At 42.3% G+C, this 16938-nt stretch overlaps 2 protein-coding genes and 1 long non-coding RNA gene across 20 annotated transcripts in view; 2 read left to right on the forward strand and 1 right to left on the reverse strand.

The window, feature by feature from the left end:
* Nucleotides 1-15172, reverse strand: part of npl (N-acetylneuraminate pyruvate lyase (dihydrodipicolinate synthase)) — a 63971-nt gene extending 48799 nt beyond the window's left edge. Inside the window, exons 1-3 of one of the 13 annotated variants that reach the window (XM_072573631.1) lie at nucleotides 15017-15172; nucleotides 6283-6321; nucleotides 2874-2904 (exon numbers count right to left, since the gene is read on the reverse strand). The gene's annotated coding sequence lies outside the window, so the exon portion shown is untranslated. Of the gene's footprint in view, nucleotides 1-1055; nucleotides 1262-2873; nucleotides 2905-6272; nucleotides 6322-15016 lie in introns of those variants that run through there. The other 12 variants (XM_072573627.1, XM_072573635.1, XM_072573630.1 and 9 more) reach the window with 12 other exon arrangements.
* On the forward strand, nucleotides 1336-2056 carry LOC140479672 (uncharacterized). The gene is made up of 2 exons (XR_011961093.1): nucleotides 1336-1444; nucleotides 1552-2056. It is a non-coding gene; the product is annotated as an uncharacterized lncRNA (long non-coding RNA).
* A 53-nt stretch (nucleotides 15173-15225) lies between the features above and the next one.
* Nucleotides 15226-16938, forward strand: part of LOC140479668 (nucleoprotein TPR-like) — a 152657-nt gene continuing 150944 nt past the window's right edge. For all 6 annotated transcript variants that reach the window (XM_072573618.1, XM_072573620.1, XM_072573619.1 and 3 more), the window contains exon 1: nucleotides 15226-15432. In XM_072573618.1, coding sequence (XP_072429719.1) covers nucleotides 15279-15432 — 154 coding nt within the window. In that variant the 5' untranslated portion in view covers nucleotides 15226-15278. The remainder of the gene's footprint in view (nucleotides 15433-16938) is intronic.

A 16938-nucleotide genomic window follows, 5' to 3' on the forward strand; every position in this document is an offset into this window, starting at 1 on the left:
CTGCTGGCAGTGCATTCCATGCATCCACCACTCTCTGTGTAAAAGAACCGATCTCTGACATCACCCCAAACCTTCCTCCAATTACCTTAAAATTATGACCCCCTCATGCAAGCCATTTCTGCCCTGGGAAAAAAGCCATAGTCTCTAGCTATTCACTCTATCATCTTGTACATCTTTATCAAGTCACCTCTCATCCAATTTGCTCCAATGAGAAAACCCCTAGCTCCCCCAACCTTTCTTCATAAGACACTCTCTCCAGTAACCTGGTAAATCTTCTCTGCACCTTCTCTAATGCTTTCGCATCCTTCCTATAATGAGGCAACCAGAACTGAACACAATATTCCAGGGTGGTCGAACCAGGACGTCATAGAACTGCAGAATAACCTTGCAGCTGTTGAACTCAATCCCCCTTGCTAATGAAAGCCAACACACCACATGGCTTCTTAACAGCCCAATCAACTTGGGTGGCAACTTTGAAGGATATATGGATGCAGACCCCAAGATCTGTTTGTTCCTCCACACTGCCAAGAATTCTGCCTTTAATCATGTAATCTGCATTAAAATTCGACCTTCCAAAGTGAATCACTTCACACTTTCCAGGTTGAGCTCTATCTGCCACTTCTCAGCCGAGCTTTGCATCCTGTCGATGTCCCGTTGTAACTAAGTTCTCCACACCATCCTTCGTGTCATCGGCAAATTTATAAATAGAGAACAATCTTTTTGTCCTTCAGCAGTACTGAAGTTGTATATTAAGCAGTTACTTCTACTACTGTATTTTGACTAATAACACAATTAATCTCAAAACAAAGTTTTATTTTAAATTTCGGAACTTGGAAAATCGAGGCCTCAGCTAAAGGAATATGCAAATGAGGATCAAGCGTCATATGGGCAATGTCACGGGATTGAAATTCAGTCAACTCATCAAATCTGCAGGAATCATGTAAATTTATCAACAGCAGGAACAAACATGTCCAGATAATCGTCAAGTTAGAAAGTTTGTAAACTCATTTAAACAGAGATCGCCGTATTTTAAACACAATAGGTTGCTGAATTACCTTCACGTTATGCGATAACGGCGACAAAACAGCAAGTAACAATTTCGGACAATCGCATCCCTTTTTAGGTCCGATACGTGCTCCTCTGCTTTCCGGAGCTGACACGAGCCCAATCAACACCTCCTTCTGGACCAGCACCAACTGTCAAGTTGTTTACCTATCACAATAGCATCACACCTTAACGATGACACCACTGCGCATGTACAGTCCCGTGACCTCCTCCCGATCACATGACTGGCCCTTGTTCCCTCCCAATCAACACCGTACCGTCCAACCTCCACCAAGATCACGTGGTCGGCGTCACCTCTGTTGATAGTGATTCAGTAAGTGTTGGCCAGGAAAACTCATTTGTATGTCCAATTAATGCAGCAGCGACACATAGGCTTCTTGTAAGTAGAAAATTCTGGCTGTTTGTTGACTGGTGGATCTTCAGTCAAGAACACTGAGCCACCCAGTTGCTCTTGGCTCTAATCTAATTTTCCCATGCAATTTGCAGGAATGCCCCACAAAGCAAGAACATTTTGCTCAAGGATCCTTGGACTCCGGAGTTGCTCTTCAATCAGTAACCATGACCTCTCATGTGCCCATTGCCTAAGCACAGCAACAGCCAGTATCCACTGATTGCAACACTAAAGCACAGGAGCTGCCAACCAAAGTCCAAGAGGAATATCTGCTGGTCTGTTCAGAACAGCTTGACTGACAAAAGCTTCTGGTAGGCTCCCTTAGTAAATGCAATGCAAGTCTCTCGCTGATTCTACAGCTGGCAGGCAAGACCCTCGCCATTGGTGTAAGATTCACCTCATGCAACCACTACCACTGCAGCCACTTATTTTAATATGCAAAGATACAGGCCAGCAGGTCCAGGACTCATCAACCTACAGTCTCAGTAGTTTCCAAGTAGTTATCTTGTGACTGTGATATTTTTCAAAACTTCAAGGAATTTGGGATGAGATATTTTAACATAACTCAAGTAATTTATTTTTAATTAAACGTTTGTGAGATATTGTATTATGATTCTCTTTACCAAATCACAAGCACCCGATGTTTACTATATTGTATTTACATTCACTGAGAGCTGAAAATGTGTTGCTGGAAAAGCGCAGCAGGTCAGGCAGCATCCAAGGAGCAGGAGAATCGACATTTCGGGCATAAGCCCTTCTCCAGGAATGAGGAAAGTGTGCCAAGCAGGCTAAAATAAAAGGTAGGGAGGAGGGACTTGGGGGAGGGGCATTGGAAATGCGATAGATGGAAAGAGGTTAAGGCGAGGGTGATAGGCCGGAGTGGGGGTGGAGAGGTCAGGAAGAAGATTGCAGGTTAGGAAGGTGGTTCAGAGTTCGAGGGTTGGGACTGAGACAAGGTGGGGGGCGGGGCTCATGCCCGAAACATCGATTCCCCTGCTCCTTGGATGCTGCCTGACCTGCTGCGCTTTCCCAGCAACACATTTTCAGCTCTGATCTCCAGCATCTGCAGTCCTCACTTTCTCCTTTACATTCATTCATAAAACCACGTTTAACATTGTTTACTATATCAAATTTCTATTCATAAAACCAAGTTTAACAGTTTATTATATAGTGTTACCATTTAAAAAACACATTTAATGCTGTTTACTATACTGCATTTCCATTCATTCATAAAACCATGATTTGTAGTACATTTTACTATTACAGGATAATCTAAATTAAAACATTCCGTTCTGCTTCTTTATACCCTTCAAATCTTATCGTCTCCATGCTGCAAGCAGTGTTTCGACTGGTTTCTATATCAAAGGCTACTTCTGAATAAGAGCTAATAGTGTAACCTATTCAGAACAATGCCCACCTTCCATCATGTCTCCATAACTCACTCGAAACTATGGAAAGATTATAACATTAATTAGCCTTTAGTAATCATCTCATGGGACCTGAATAGGCTGCAGGACATCAAACATTTCCCTCCACCAGCATTTCCACACAGTCTGTGTTTTTAAAATCTCTTCAAAATTTCCTTATACAAGATATATTTCTATACCACTAATTCCTATTTCTAACTTTTATTTAAGATGATCAGCTTGTACTAACGTACGGATTTATACTTTTTAAATACATATTAAAACAGGGCTACTACCCCCTTTAAGAAACTTATTACCAAAACAGCACTTCCATGAAACTGCATGAATTAATGTCTAAGAACTGTCAAAACCAGCAATCGTAAATGAAATATCACGAGCCAGCTGTGGGAGGTCAGTTTAATATTCGCTATACTTTGATTTAGTACACATATAATTTCTAACTTACTTAGATCATACAGGTCTGGCTGTTTTACTAACATTACTACAGGTACACAACCCTTTATCCGAAACTCTCTGGGCCAGCTGGTTTTTGGAATTCTGAATTTCTCGGATCTCAGAATAAGAGAGTTTCACGGAGAAATGAAAACATCTTACCGAACAGCAGACGCACCTGTGAGTACAACAAGCCTGGAGTCAGAATTGATGCCTTGCCAGTGCTGGGCTATGCCCCCATGTCACATCTGAGTGACGTGGATCAAGTGGGTGTGGAATTACATTAACTATTTGCAAGCCTCTATAGCTTTGTTATGGAGAAAAAAACTTCATGAAAAGAACCTGGGATTTTAAAGCTTTTCGGATTTCAGATAAAGGATTGTGTACCTTTAAAGATAAAAGGACTAACACCTCTTAAATTCAGATAATTCAGACATTCTAATCCCAATAGGATTAACAGACAGCATATTAGCAAGTGCTGATATCTTCTGCTTCCCCAGGACAGATGTCACACAAACTTGTGTACAATTGATACAACTATGCGATATCAGAGTGCAAAACATTTCATGTATGAAAACTGTGTATGAAATTGTATTGTAAAACTGTACTTTGGATTCCATTACTGCCTCAAACTGTGCTCTGCAGATGCTCAATTAAGAGGCTATTTTTCACTATTCACTGATCTCGGTTATCATTGAACAAAATTCTATATGTTCAAACAAGATTTTAAACATAAATGGCAATCAGGATACTCGGGTTCAATTCCCGCCTCAGGTAACTGACTGTGTGGAGTTTGCACATTCTCCCCGTGTCTGCGTGGGTTTCCTCTGGATGCTCCAGTTTCCTCCCACAGTCCAAAAATGTGCAGGTTAGGTGAATTGGCTGTGCTAAATTGCCCGTAGGATTAGGTGCAGTGGTAAATGTAGGGGAATGGGTCTGGGTGGGGACGCTTTGGCTGATCAGTGTGGACTTGTTGGGCCAAAGGGCCTGTTTCCACACTAAGTAATCTAATCTAATCTGATACGGAGGTGGCAACTTTAAGAAGTTTTATTTGAAAGAATGCTTATCAATACAGGTTTAAAATATCAGAAATAATCAAAAGTCTGAGGAATTTGTAGGAAAAGCCCTCTTAAATAAATACAGAGAGAAACTTAATATAATGAACAATTTAATTAGATTACTTACAGTATTGGAACAAGTCCACACCGACCCTCCGAAGAGCAACCCACCCAGACCCATTCCCCTACACATACCTCTTCACATAACTCTACAGGCAAATTAGTATGGCCAATTCACCTAACTTGCACATTTTTTGGACTGTGGGAGGAAACCCACACAGACATGGGGAAAATTGCAAACTCCACACAGACAGTTGCCTGAGGTGAGAATTGAACCCAGGTCTCTGATAGAGTGAGGAAGCAGTGCTAACCACTGTGCCACTGTGCCACCCGCTTTAGCATCTCCTTTGAGTAGACATACTTGTTCGCAAATAATTCAATTAATGCAGAAGAAAAAATACATAGTTATTAAGCCAAACAGTATTTTCTGATCTTCAATGGTTGATCAGACCACAAAATTATAGCCTTGCAATCTCTTCAACAATAATTCTTAGACCAGGAACTTGTCTCTCAGGAATTGCTAGTATACTGCTTGCCACAGGCCTTGTCTTGAGTTCAGGTTTTTATCCTTGAAGTGGATATTATGCTACACCAAATCAAGTTGTTATTTCAGTCAACCTGTTCTGACATGTTCTATTACATCTCTGGGGCAGGTGGGTTCTGAACCTAGTATCCCTATCACTGTGCCAATATCTCTGTCAAGGCAAGCTATCGAGCAAAGTATTCCAGATTTTTTTTTTAATTAACATGTTCAGATGTATTATTATGCACTTCTGGAGCAGGTGGAACTTAAGACAGGCTTCCTGGTCCAAAGGTACCACTGCACAATGGCAGCCCCTGTCAAGTCAAGCTATCATCAGCTCATTGATTAGTTATCACTGTTGTTGCATCAATTAATCGAACCTTAATGACATTTTCCAAAGATAATGCCTTTGTTAATACGTACACTTTATGGAAACTTTTTAAAAATTAAATAATCTTGATTAGATTGTGAACAATAAGCCAAACCCTGAAGTCAGAACTTGGCAGACCATGATGTTTCATGGTTCATGAATATTTGTAAAGCTTCCCTTGGTCTAATCGGTTTTTTCAGCTCTGCATTTTCCAGAAACATAATTATATAGTATTAATTTAAAATAGAAATCTAGTGCTTCCATTTATTTCTCAATTATATTAACTAGAATTATAATTTAATCAAGATACTTTTTCTCAAAGAGAATTCCAGTTTAATGACTGTACATTTCCTTTTAAAAACAATCAACTTAATTGCAAAACTAACACACTTCCAGTTGAGCCCAGACCTTCTGGCAAAAAGGAAGGGGCACTGCAGGATACCCTTTTATAAATTAAGTCGTTCAGACAAGTTATGACCCATCTCCTTGGCAGGTGGGACTTGCACCTGAACCTCACTTCGAATAAAACATTATTATGGGAAGCTATAAAATTAATAATGGCCATGCAACCATTGCCAACTTCGGAAAAACCCATCTGTCTCACTTATGTCCCTCAGGGAAGGAAATCTGCCACTTCTGTCTGGTCTGGCCTACATGTGACTCCAGGCTCACAGCAATGTGGTTGACTCTCAACCGCCTTCTGAAATGACCTAGCAAGCCACCAGGTTAAGGGCAGCTAGGGACAGGCAATAAGTGCTGGCTAACCAGCAATGTCCACATAAGGGGGAACATAAAATAAAGTTAATTAACAGTGTGTAGAATACATGTCTGCTAGAAGCCACTTGTTACAATTAAAATAGCTTACAGACTTTGGCAGCTTATTTCAGTAAATATAAAATAAAATCAGTCTGCAAATGGTCAAATTGTGGGGAAACAAAATCAATACCTGAACTCACATCTTCTGCATCTTCATTTTCAACTTCATTCTACATTTTCTAAAAGAAGGAAAACAAAATACTTAATCAAAATATCTGGCATTTCATTAAATTTCTGCCATCATCAGCTGCTGACCAAGATGTTTTAACAGAAATCAGAAACTTACCACTTGTGTGGGGAGGGCCCTGGTTTACATTTGCAACCTTCGAAAGTGTGAGATTGAACTTAGTGAGATTGAATTTAGTGGGATATGAACTGAACTCTGTGATTCTCAAATGTTGAACATCAGCACACAATTAAGCTTCGACAATAAAAACTTAATTTTAAACAACTAGTGTTCAGTCAAATGTTTCGGCAACTTATGTGAAGTTCAGAAACAATTCAAAAACTATCCAATCCTCAAATTTATCGTTCATCTGAAAAAGAATACTCAATTTGTTAAAAATAACAATAATTTAAATTTCCTACATTTCAAAAGTACTTAACAGACTATAAAATGTTTTGGACAACCAGACGTCATAAAAGATGCAATGTATTTTTACTTTTTTTGTGATGAAATTTACAAAATGAGATTACGTGATACAGAAAGACCTGCAATTTTCAGATATAGTCAAGAGTGGGGTGCTGGAAAAGCACAGCAGGTCAGGCAGCATCCGAGGAACAGGAGAATTGACATTTCGGGCTCATTCCTGATGAAGGGCTCTTCTCCAAACAATCGGTTCTCTTGCTCCTCGGATGCTGCCTGACCTGCTGTGCTTTTCCAGCACCCCACTGTCAACTCTGATCACCAGCCTCTGCAGTCCTCACTTTCTCCCATTTTCAAATTATAGTCTACTTTTAATATTGCATATGGAAAGATAAACTACAGGTAAATCATACGATTCCCCCATATGACAGTAGAATGGCAGTTGGCACAAAAGGGAAACCAAGAATCTCTTACTGGTATGTAAACAGTAGGCAATGGTAAAAGGAAGGTTGAGTCCTATTAGGGAAAAAGAGGGTATTATATGCTTAGAGGACATGAGTAAGGCAGGAATGGTTAATGTTTACAAATGAAAAGAATGCTGAAAAATTATCATTATGTGTGAAGATTGTAAAGATAAATGACAGGGAGAAAATTGATGGCAGGATAAACGGAAAATGCTTTGCTTAGCATAAATAAGCCAACTGATGTAAATGGCTAATGTGTTCCAATATTTTAAAGGAAATGGTGATTGAGGTAAGGGAACTGCCTGCATCATTTGAAACCTAAAAGCGCCTGTTCTTTCTCAAAACTACCATGGAAAGACAAAGTAACTCAAAAATTTTAACAAGTTACCCAAGGTATTGACACTGTCATTACGCAAAGGCAACATGAGTGATATTTTACATTAATGGAACACAGCTGTCAATCTAAACTATTCTACCTACAATACAATTCAGCAATGTTATGAACGAGTCTCAGTGCTGGTGCAGTGGCAAGAAAGACACCATATGTTCAAAAGAATCTGGATTTGAGTGGTGCTGGAAAAGCACAGCAGTTCAGGCAGCATCCGAGGAGCAAGAAAATCAACGTTTTGGGCAAAAGCCCTTCATCAGGAATACAGGCAGAGTGCCTGAAGGATGAAGACATAAATAAGAGGAGGGTAGGGGTGGAGAGAAATCTCTCCACCCTTCATGCACTCTGCCTGTATTCCTGATGAAGTGCTTTTGACCAAAATGTCAATTTTTGTGCTCCTCGGATACTGCCTGAACTGCTGTGCTTTTCCAGCACCACTCTAATCCAGAATCTGCAGTCATTTTTCTTACCTTGTTCAAAAGAATGGTTAACTGAATCACAGTATAGACCATAACTCAATCAATCAACAAAATCCAGAATAAAATATCCACTTCTGGAGGTGATTCAGTACTTGGGCAGTGCTGGGTGCATAATCTAGAGTGTGCTAATAACCACATGAACAACCAATTTAAATAATCAGCTTGTCCATTTATCTATTCTCCCATCCTCATTTTCCAACTACTATTGTACAGACATCCATTTGATTAGTCTACACTGACAGTTAAAGTGGTCTGCCACAGCATTCTGCAGTGTTTTGCCATTGCTTTCTGCAGCATACCTAACCAGGAATCTGCCGGTCTCAACATTGAATTCAACAACTTCAGATGATTATCCCATCTCAACCCCTGTTTTCATTCTGCTCTGTAATTTTATTTCATTTATTTTGTTTATTTTTTAAATATTTTTTTCCACTGTTCTGTACCTCTTATTTCTTGATTGTCTCTCTTTCTCTCGCTCCCCACTCTCTCATCACATTTTTCCTCTCCTCCTCCCCCTTTGCTACCCTTCTCCCCTGTTTTCCATTTTGCCTCTGCTTCACCCATTCCCCACATATTTTGTCACATAGCACTGGCTTCAGCCTTGGTCATTCACAGCTCCTAATCTCCCTATTATCTCTCTATGCATTGTCATTATCACCTCTTTATTGCAACCTTTGCTTCTGCAGCCATGATTCACCTTCTCTCAGCCTAGTATAAATACCTCCCTATTTCTCATGATTTGGAGATGCCGGTGTTGGACTGGGGTGTACAAAGTTAAAAATCGCACAACAGCAGGTTATAGTCCAACAGGTACCACCTGATGAAGGAGCGTCGCTCTGAAAGCGAGTGTGCTTCCAATTAAACCTGTTGGATTATAACCTGGTGTTGTGATTTTTAACTCCCTATTTCTCCCTTTTTTAAAGCTTTGACAAAGGGTCAAATAGACTCGAAACGTCAGCTCTTTTCTCTCCTTACAGATGCTGCCAGACCTGCTGAGATTTTCCAGCATTTTCTCTTTTGGTGACCTACTTCTCCAGCTGCCTGCAATCAAACACATTTGAAGAATTTACATATTGATAATCACTCTGTTTGCCCACATTATAACAACAGCTCTCACAGTCCACTAGTTCTGGAATAGGTCCCAAACCCACGTCAACATTTCTAGTCCAGCATCGCTTTTCTACAAAGCTCTTCATCAATTTTCTCTTCATCAAGCCAGAGATATTCATTATTCTGTTTTGGGGTTGCCACGATGTGGAGGTGCTGGTATTGGACCAGGGTAGACAAAGTTAAAAATCACCAACCCCAGGTAATAGTCCATCAGGTTTATTTGAAAGAGACAAAAAAATTGCAGATACTGGAATCCAAAGTGGACAGGCAGGAGGCTGGAAGAACACAGCACACCAGGCAGCATCAGGAGGTGGAAAAGTTGATGTTTTGGGGTAACCCTTCTTCAGGACAAGGAGTACTGCTCCTTGTCAGGTAACTAGTAGGGCAGGATTACAGAACATAGAATTTATAGGAAAAGATCAAGTGACTTCGATACACAAAGACTTAGTCCTTGTTTAATGCCTTATCATGCTATGATTTACAGCTTCATTTCCTCGAGCTGTTAGCTGTGGAAACAAAATATTTCCTCATCCGATCTCTGACAGCATTCTGATAGCGAACTCTGAGAATTTAAAGAGAGAGAACTCAGTCATGGTTGGAAATTAATCTACTGGAGCTCCAGTTTGAAGTATACAAGACTGGTCAGATCAGTGTGTCTCATTGCTCCATTTGGAGGGTGTAACCATAGCACCACTCGCATTCTTGAAAGAATAAACCTTTGCAAGCCCAGTGTCAAGAATTGGGAGCCCTCTTTAACTTATGTTAACGTTACATCCCATTTTTGATATTACTTGGGAAACAAATATCCTTACCTGTGTCAAATCAGCAACTTGCCTTCTGCAAATGTAAACAATTAGAGTTATGGAGATGTGCAGTGCAGGAGCAGACCCTTTGGTCCAGCTCATCCAAACCAACCAGATATCCTGAATGGGTCTGGTCCCATTTGCCGGCACTTGGGCCGTGCCACTCTAGCCCCTTCCTGTTCATGTACCCCTCCAGATGCCTTTTGGACGTTGTGGTTGTACGAGCCTCCACTTCCTCTGGCAGCTCATTCAAACAGATTAGAGTGGTGCTGGAAAAGCATAGCCGGTCAGGCAGCATCCAAGGAACATGAAAATCGACATTTCAGGCACCAGCCCTTGATTCTGATCTTGATTCTGATCTTCAGCATCCGCAGTCGTCACTTTTGCCTAGCTGATTCGAATAGGCTGGTGCTATTTTCCCTGGGGTGTTGGTGGCTGAGGGGTGACATTTTGGAAGTTTATAAAATTACGCTGGACTTGGATAGGGTGAACAGTCAAGGTCTTTTCCCTGGGATGAGGGACTCTAAAACTGGAGGGTATAGATTTAAGGTGAAAGGGGAAAGATTTAAAGAGGCAACTTTTTCACACAGAAGATGGTACATGTATGGAATGAGCTGCCAGAGAATGTGGTAGAGGCTGGTACAATTGCGCCATGTGGGGACATCTGGATGGGTGTGTGGGCTGGGGGTCGGGTGAGGTTTGGAGGGATATGGGCCGTTTGCTGGCTAATAGGACTAAATTGGTTTGGATGGGTTGGACCAGGGGTCTGTTTCCATGCTCGACAGCTCTGACTCGATGACCCAATGTGTGAAAAAGTTTAGGGTTGGAATATAAAAGCACTGTTGTGCTACTGAGACTTTATAAAGCTCTTTTAGACCCCATTTGGAGTATTGTGTCCAGTTTTGGTCCCCACACCTCAGGAAGGACATACTGGCACTGGAGCGTGTCCAGCGGAGATTCACACGGATGATCCCTGGAATGGTAGGTCTAACATACGAGGAACGGCTGAGGATCCTAGGATGGTATTCATTGGAGTTTAGAAGATTAAGGGGAGATCTAATAGAAACTCACAAGATAATACATGGCTTGGAAAGGGTGGACGCTAGGAAATTGTTTCCGTTAGGCGAGGAGACTAGGACCCGTGGACACAGCCTTAGAATTAGAGGGGGTAAATTCAGAACAGAAATGCGAAGACATTTCTTCAGCCAGAGACTGGTGGGCCTGTGGAATTCATTGCCGTAGAGTGCAGTGGAGGCCGGGATGCTAAATGTCTTCAAGGCAGAGATTGATAAATTCTTGATGTCACAAGAAATTAAGGGCCATGGGGAGAATGCGGGTAAGTGGAGTTGAAATGCCCAGCCATGATTGAATGGCGCAGTGGACTTGATGGGCCGAATGGCCTTACTTCCACTCCTACGTCTTATGGTCAAGTTGCCCCTCAGGTCCCTTTTAAACCTTTCCCTCTCACCCTCTTAAACCTGGTGAAAGATCTTGGCTATTTACCTCATCTGTGCACCTCATTGTTTTATAAACCTCCATAAGGTCTCCCCTCAGCCTGTAATGCTCCAGAGACCTCTCCTTATCACCCAAAACCTCTAAACATGGTAACATCTAAACACCCTTTGCAGTTTAATAGCATCCTTCCTCTAGCATGGCTATCAGAATGTGTGCAGCACTCTACATGTGGCCTGCTGAAGTCCTGTATAGGTGTAACATGACATCCCAACTCCCATACTCAATGACCAAAAGAGAGAATGCTGGAAAATCTCAGCAGGTCTGGCAGCATCTGGAAGGAGAGAAAAGAGCTGACGTTTCGAGTCAAACTGACCCTTTGTCAATGCTTAAAAAAAAGGGAGAAATAGGGAGGTATTTATACTAGGCTGAGAGAAGGCGAGTCATGGCACCAGAAGCAAAGGTTGCAATAAAGAGGTGATAATGACAATGCATAGAGAGATAATAGGGAGATTAGGAGCTGTGAATGACCAAGGCTGAAGCCAGTGCTATGTGACAAAATATGTGGGGAATGGGTGAAGCAGAGGCAAAATGGAAAACAGGGGAGAAGGGTAGCAAAGGGGGAGGAGGAGAGGAAAAAGGTGATGAGAGAGTGGGGAGCGAGAGAAAGAGAGAGAGACAATCAAGAAATAAGAGGTACAGAACAGTGAAAAAAATATAAAAAAAAAAGGTAAATAAAATGAAATAAAATTACGGAGCAGAATGAAAACAGAGGGGTCGAGATGGGAGTGCACTGCCTCTACTCATCCATTCTCCAAACCAGCTCTGGGATTGGGAAAGTGTTTTCATCTATCGTGGGTTGTATTTTTCCTTTCTTTACCTCATTAAATAATGTAGCACATCAAAACTACTGCTTCTCAATAAACTGTCTAGATATGATTGCTACAAATTGCCATAATAGCTAACAGTGATCAAGAACTCACTGAAATCAACAACTGCACAATTCAACCACTCCAGACACTCTGATCAACACCAGTGTCAATAGGTTTAATGTGGAGATGAAAGACTAAGCCAGGCTCACTGTCTGATCGCTTTATCTTTGAGCTTTAGGCTGATGCTGCAGTCTCTCTCCCTCATCTCTTAATATAATTGTTGTAGCTTTGAGATCCTGCAACAGCGACATAAGATCCATGACAGCTCGGTTAGCACAGGACTTGCAATCATGGGCCATCCCATTGTACCCATCATCTGCCAATGAGGGGCTATGTGAGTGTGGAGTCATGGCTGGAGAGGGGGGCAGCACATGCTCAGTACAAACATACCATCAAGGCTGGTGGGTTAGAATCTCAAACAGTGTGGCACTCCCTCCAACTGAATGTTGTGCTCAGTTGCTCTGGTTATTCCACAGTTCTCTTTCTCTCTTTTTTTAAATAGGTGTCCGCTTGATGTTGAAGTATGGAAACACAAAGCAACATATCTTTCTCAATGCGACCCAGTCAAGACATCGGTAGGATTGTACCTCCCTGAGTTTAGTCACTCTTATTCTTGGAGATTGCAATTGACATCATCTGGCCTGTCCAGCCCTTCCTGATATAACAACCTACTTGTTCCAAGTACGAGTCTGGTAAACATTCTCTGTTGTGTAACTTTGTATTTCCCTATTCAATTCCCCTCATAATAAACCAAAACATTGTACTAGCTTTTCTGAATATTTGCTCTACCTGTATAATAACCTTCTGGATTCATGCACAATGATACACAAATCCCTCTGAATCTCTGAGCTCAGCATCCTGTTCCCATCTGGAAGTTTACTCTTCTTGTGAAAATGGACAATTTTGCATTTTCCGACTAAATCGTCCATTTGCCAGATCTTACCCATTTATGTAGTCAACAGCGAAGATGGTTACCTCAGATTACAACAGGATCTTGATCAGATGGGCCAAAGGGCCGAGAGGTGGCAGATGGAATTTAATTCAGATAAATGTGAGGTGCTGCATTTTGGGAAAGTAAATCTTAGCAGGACTTATACACTTAATGGTAAGGTCCTGGGAAGTGTTGCTGAACAAAGAGACCTTGGAGTGCAGGTTCATAGCTCCTTGAAAGTAGAGCCACAGGTAGATAGGATAGTGTAGAAAACATTTGGTATGTTTTCCTTTATTGAGCAGAGTATTGAGTACAAGAGTTGGGAGGTCATGTTACGGCTGTACAGGACATTGGTTGGGCCACTGTTGGAATATTGCTTTTCAGAGCACCTCTACTTCCCAATTGCAGGTAAAAATCTGATCAGGTGTGAGGCACTTTCTCTGTTGTTGTTGTGAGATTCAGGTCTGGCCCATTTCTCAGAACAGCTCTGCTTCAGTCAGCCGAGCCATCTTCCACTTCATTTGGAGGTCGAAGATGGACAGCGTCTGCAGAGATTCCATGTACAAAACTCTGGAGAACTGGGGAAAAGAACGTACCCAATACCATCCTCACCTAATGGCCGTCTTTATGTGCAGTGACATTAAGCTGTGCATTGACCCTCAGTACGCAAACACCAAGTGTCAATACGTACGGAGGTTCTACCTGTCCCCAGTGTTGTGAAGGATGGGACTGGCCTTGTTGCTGCAGAACACTCCAAATAATTGGATGGTTCAATATCACATATATAATCATGAGGGGCTTGGATAGGGTAAATAGACAAGGTTTTTTTCCTTGGGAGGGGGGAATCCAGAACTAGAGGGCATAGGTTTAGGGTGAAAGGGGAAAAATGTAAAAGGAACCTAAAGGGCAACTTTTTCACGCAGAGAGTGGTGTGTGTCTGGATTGAGCTGCCAGAGGATGTGGTGGTATACAGTAATTACATTTAAAAGGCATGTGGATGGGTATATGAATAGGAAGAATTTACAGGGATATGGGCCAGGTGCTGGCAAAAGGGACAAGAGTAGGTAATTATATCTGGTTGGCATGGATGAGTTGGACCGAAGGGTCTGTTTCCATACTGTACATCTCTATGACTCTAACTGATCCCAAGTATTGAACAAACCCAGATTGCTGTTAAGTCTTTCATCACTTTGAATGGGGATGCAGGTTTCGAGTGATTAATTTGTAAATCCCAGAACTCCCTTCAGAATTCCTTTGGGCAGTACGGTGGCACAGTGGTTTGCACTGCTGCCTCACAGCGACAGAGACCTGCGTTCAATTCCCACCTCAGGCAACTGTCTGTGTGGAGTTTGCACATTCTCCCTGTGTCTCCGTGGGTTTCCTCAGGGTGCTCCAGTTTCCTCCCACAGTCCAAAAGATGTGCAGGTCAGGTGAATTGGCCATGCTAAATTACCCGCAGTGTTAGGTGAAGGGGTAAATGTAGGGGAATGGGTCTGGGTGGGTTGCTCTTCGGAGGGTCGGTGTGGACTTGGTTGGCCGAAAAGGGCCCAACCTTGAGTCACGCCGGTTCTATTTCCAAAGTAGGAATTTATAAAATGGTAAACAACACATCCTCCAGATTTATGGCTCATTCGAAACGCATATCAAGATTACAGTCAAATGTACACCACACAAAAAAAAACTCCCGGAATTACTGCTCTTTCCTTTTTCCCCTCACCCCAGTACATACCGTCGCTGACCTTTTGGGTTTTCCCGCGTTCCGTGACCTGAGATGGAACAGGGAGGTCGGAGGGAAGGGGGCAGCAAATGGGTACAAGGCCAACACAGTGTCGACTGAGTTTTGTAGTTTTGATTCTGTCGGAACCGAGGGAAGCGAAGCTGAGTGGGACTATATCTCCCAGAGGGCTGGGCGCAGCGTGACATGCTCCAACGTCACACAAGCAGCTTGTTAGGTTTGCGGATCCGAGGTGGTTGCTGGCGCAGACGGTAATATGGCGGCGGATGTTTTGCAGCAGTTGTTTGATCGTAGTGAACTTGCCAAACTCCCCAGACTTACCGTGGCCAAACTCGAAAAGCTGATCACCGATAAAGAAGCGGACGTCACTAACCTGAAAGCTAAATATGAACGTTTTAAAATTGACAGCGGTAAGTGAAATGGGCGGATAGGCACGTTTGGCAAGGGGCTGGAGGGAGGTAGGCCTCACTTCGACCATCATGTTGTCTGCAACGATTATGTTTCGCGTTGCCAACACCGAAACTTGTGTGCCTCTAAAGGCGCCAGTTTTAAATAAGTTGTGTCGTCTAATAAAAGCTAAAAGAACTGCGGAAGCTGTAAATCAGCAACAAAAGCAGAAATTGCTGGAAAAGTTCAACAAATCTGGCAACATCTGTGGAGAGAAACGAGGATGAGGCGGTGTCGGGTGGAGAGGAGTGGGTAAAGTCAGAAATCACACGACACCACGTTATAGTCTCAACAGGTTTATTGGAAATCACGAGCTTTTGAAGTGTAGCCCCTTCATCAGATGAAATGCAAGGGAAGCACAGAACACAGAATCTATGGGCAGGGAGTCAAGGGCAGAGAGATCAAAAGATCATACAAATGGTGTGAATGGTGATTTGAATAATAAGTCTGTTCAGGTGACCAGGGGTGTTAGATGGTCTGAGTAAAGTGTCAAGAGCTGAATAACAGCTGAAGGAATGGCCTGTAATCTGTTAAATGAGGCAGAGAGATAATTACAAAAAAATTAACAATAAGGTGCAGGAGACAAACCAAATGACTGGAATAACATAGAACAAAATCAGAAACTGCTGGAAAAGCCCTGTAGGTTCAGCAGCATCTGTGAAGAAAAATCAGAGAAAGGGTCACCAGACCTGAAATGTTAACTCTGATTTTGCTTCACAGATACAGCTCAACTCACTGAGCCCCAGCCCTTGCTTCTGATGTGCATTTGCAGTTCTTTGAAGTTATATTTGACTCTTATACCTTTCATGTTATTTTTTCTAATAATGTGATAGGTATAAGACTTGCATGCCAAGGATCTAACGAAAGTAATAAGTAATCCACAACTGTCTGACCTAATAAAGGTAGAGACATTATAACAATTTATGAAGAAAGATTTTACAGATACATAACAGTGTGGTGGGGTCACATGTCGTGCGACATGAACCCAAGATGAAAGTTGAAGCCTTCTTCATGGGTATGAAACTTAGCTATCAGTTTCTGTTCAGTGATTCTGCATTGTTGTGTATCTCCAAAGACTGCCTTGGGCGTTTACCTGAAGAGTGGAAGATGAATGCCCTTAACTGCTGAAATGTTCACTGACTGGGAGGGAATGTTGCTGTCTGGCGATTGTTGCGTGGTGTCGATTGATCTGTTGTTGTAGCATCTGCATGGTCTCGCCAATACACCGAGCCACAGAGCATCTTTGCCTGTAATGTATACAATAGACAACATTGGCTGACTGACATGACTATCTGCCGTGTATGTGGTGGGTGCTGTTCCCATGTGTGGTGGTCGTATCCATGTCGATGATGTGACATGTAGAGGTTGCCGTGGCAGGGTTGTGTGGTGTTGTGGTCGATGTTGCCTGACGGCTGGGTAGTTTGCTGCAAACAATGGTGTGTTTAAGGTTTTGCGGTTGTTCGAAGGTG

This window comes from Chiloscyllium punctatum, chromosome 7, assembly GCF_047496795.1.
Source record: "Chiloscyllium punctatum isolate Juve2018m chromosome 7, sChiPun1.3, whole genome shotgun sequence".
NCBI classification, from domain to species: Eukaryota; Metazoa; Chordata; class Chondrichthyes; order Orectolobiformes; family Hemiscylliidae; genus Chiloscyllium; species Chiloscyllium punctatum.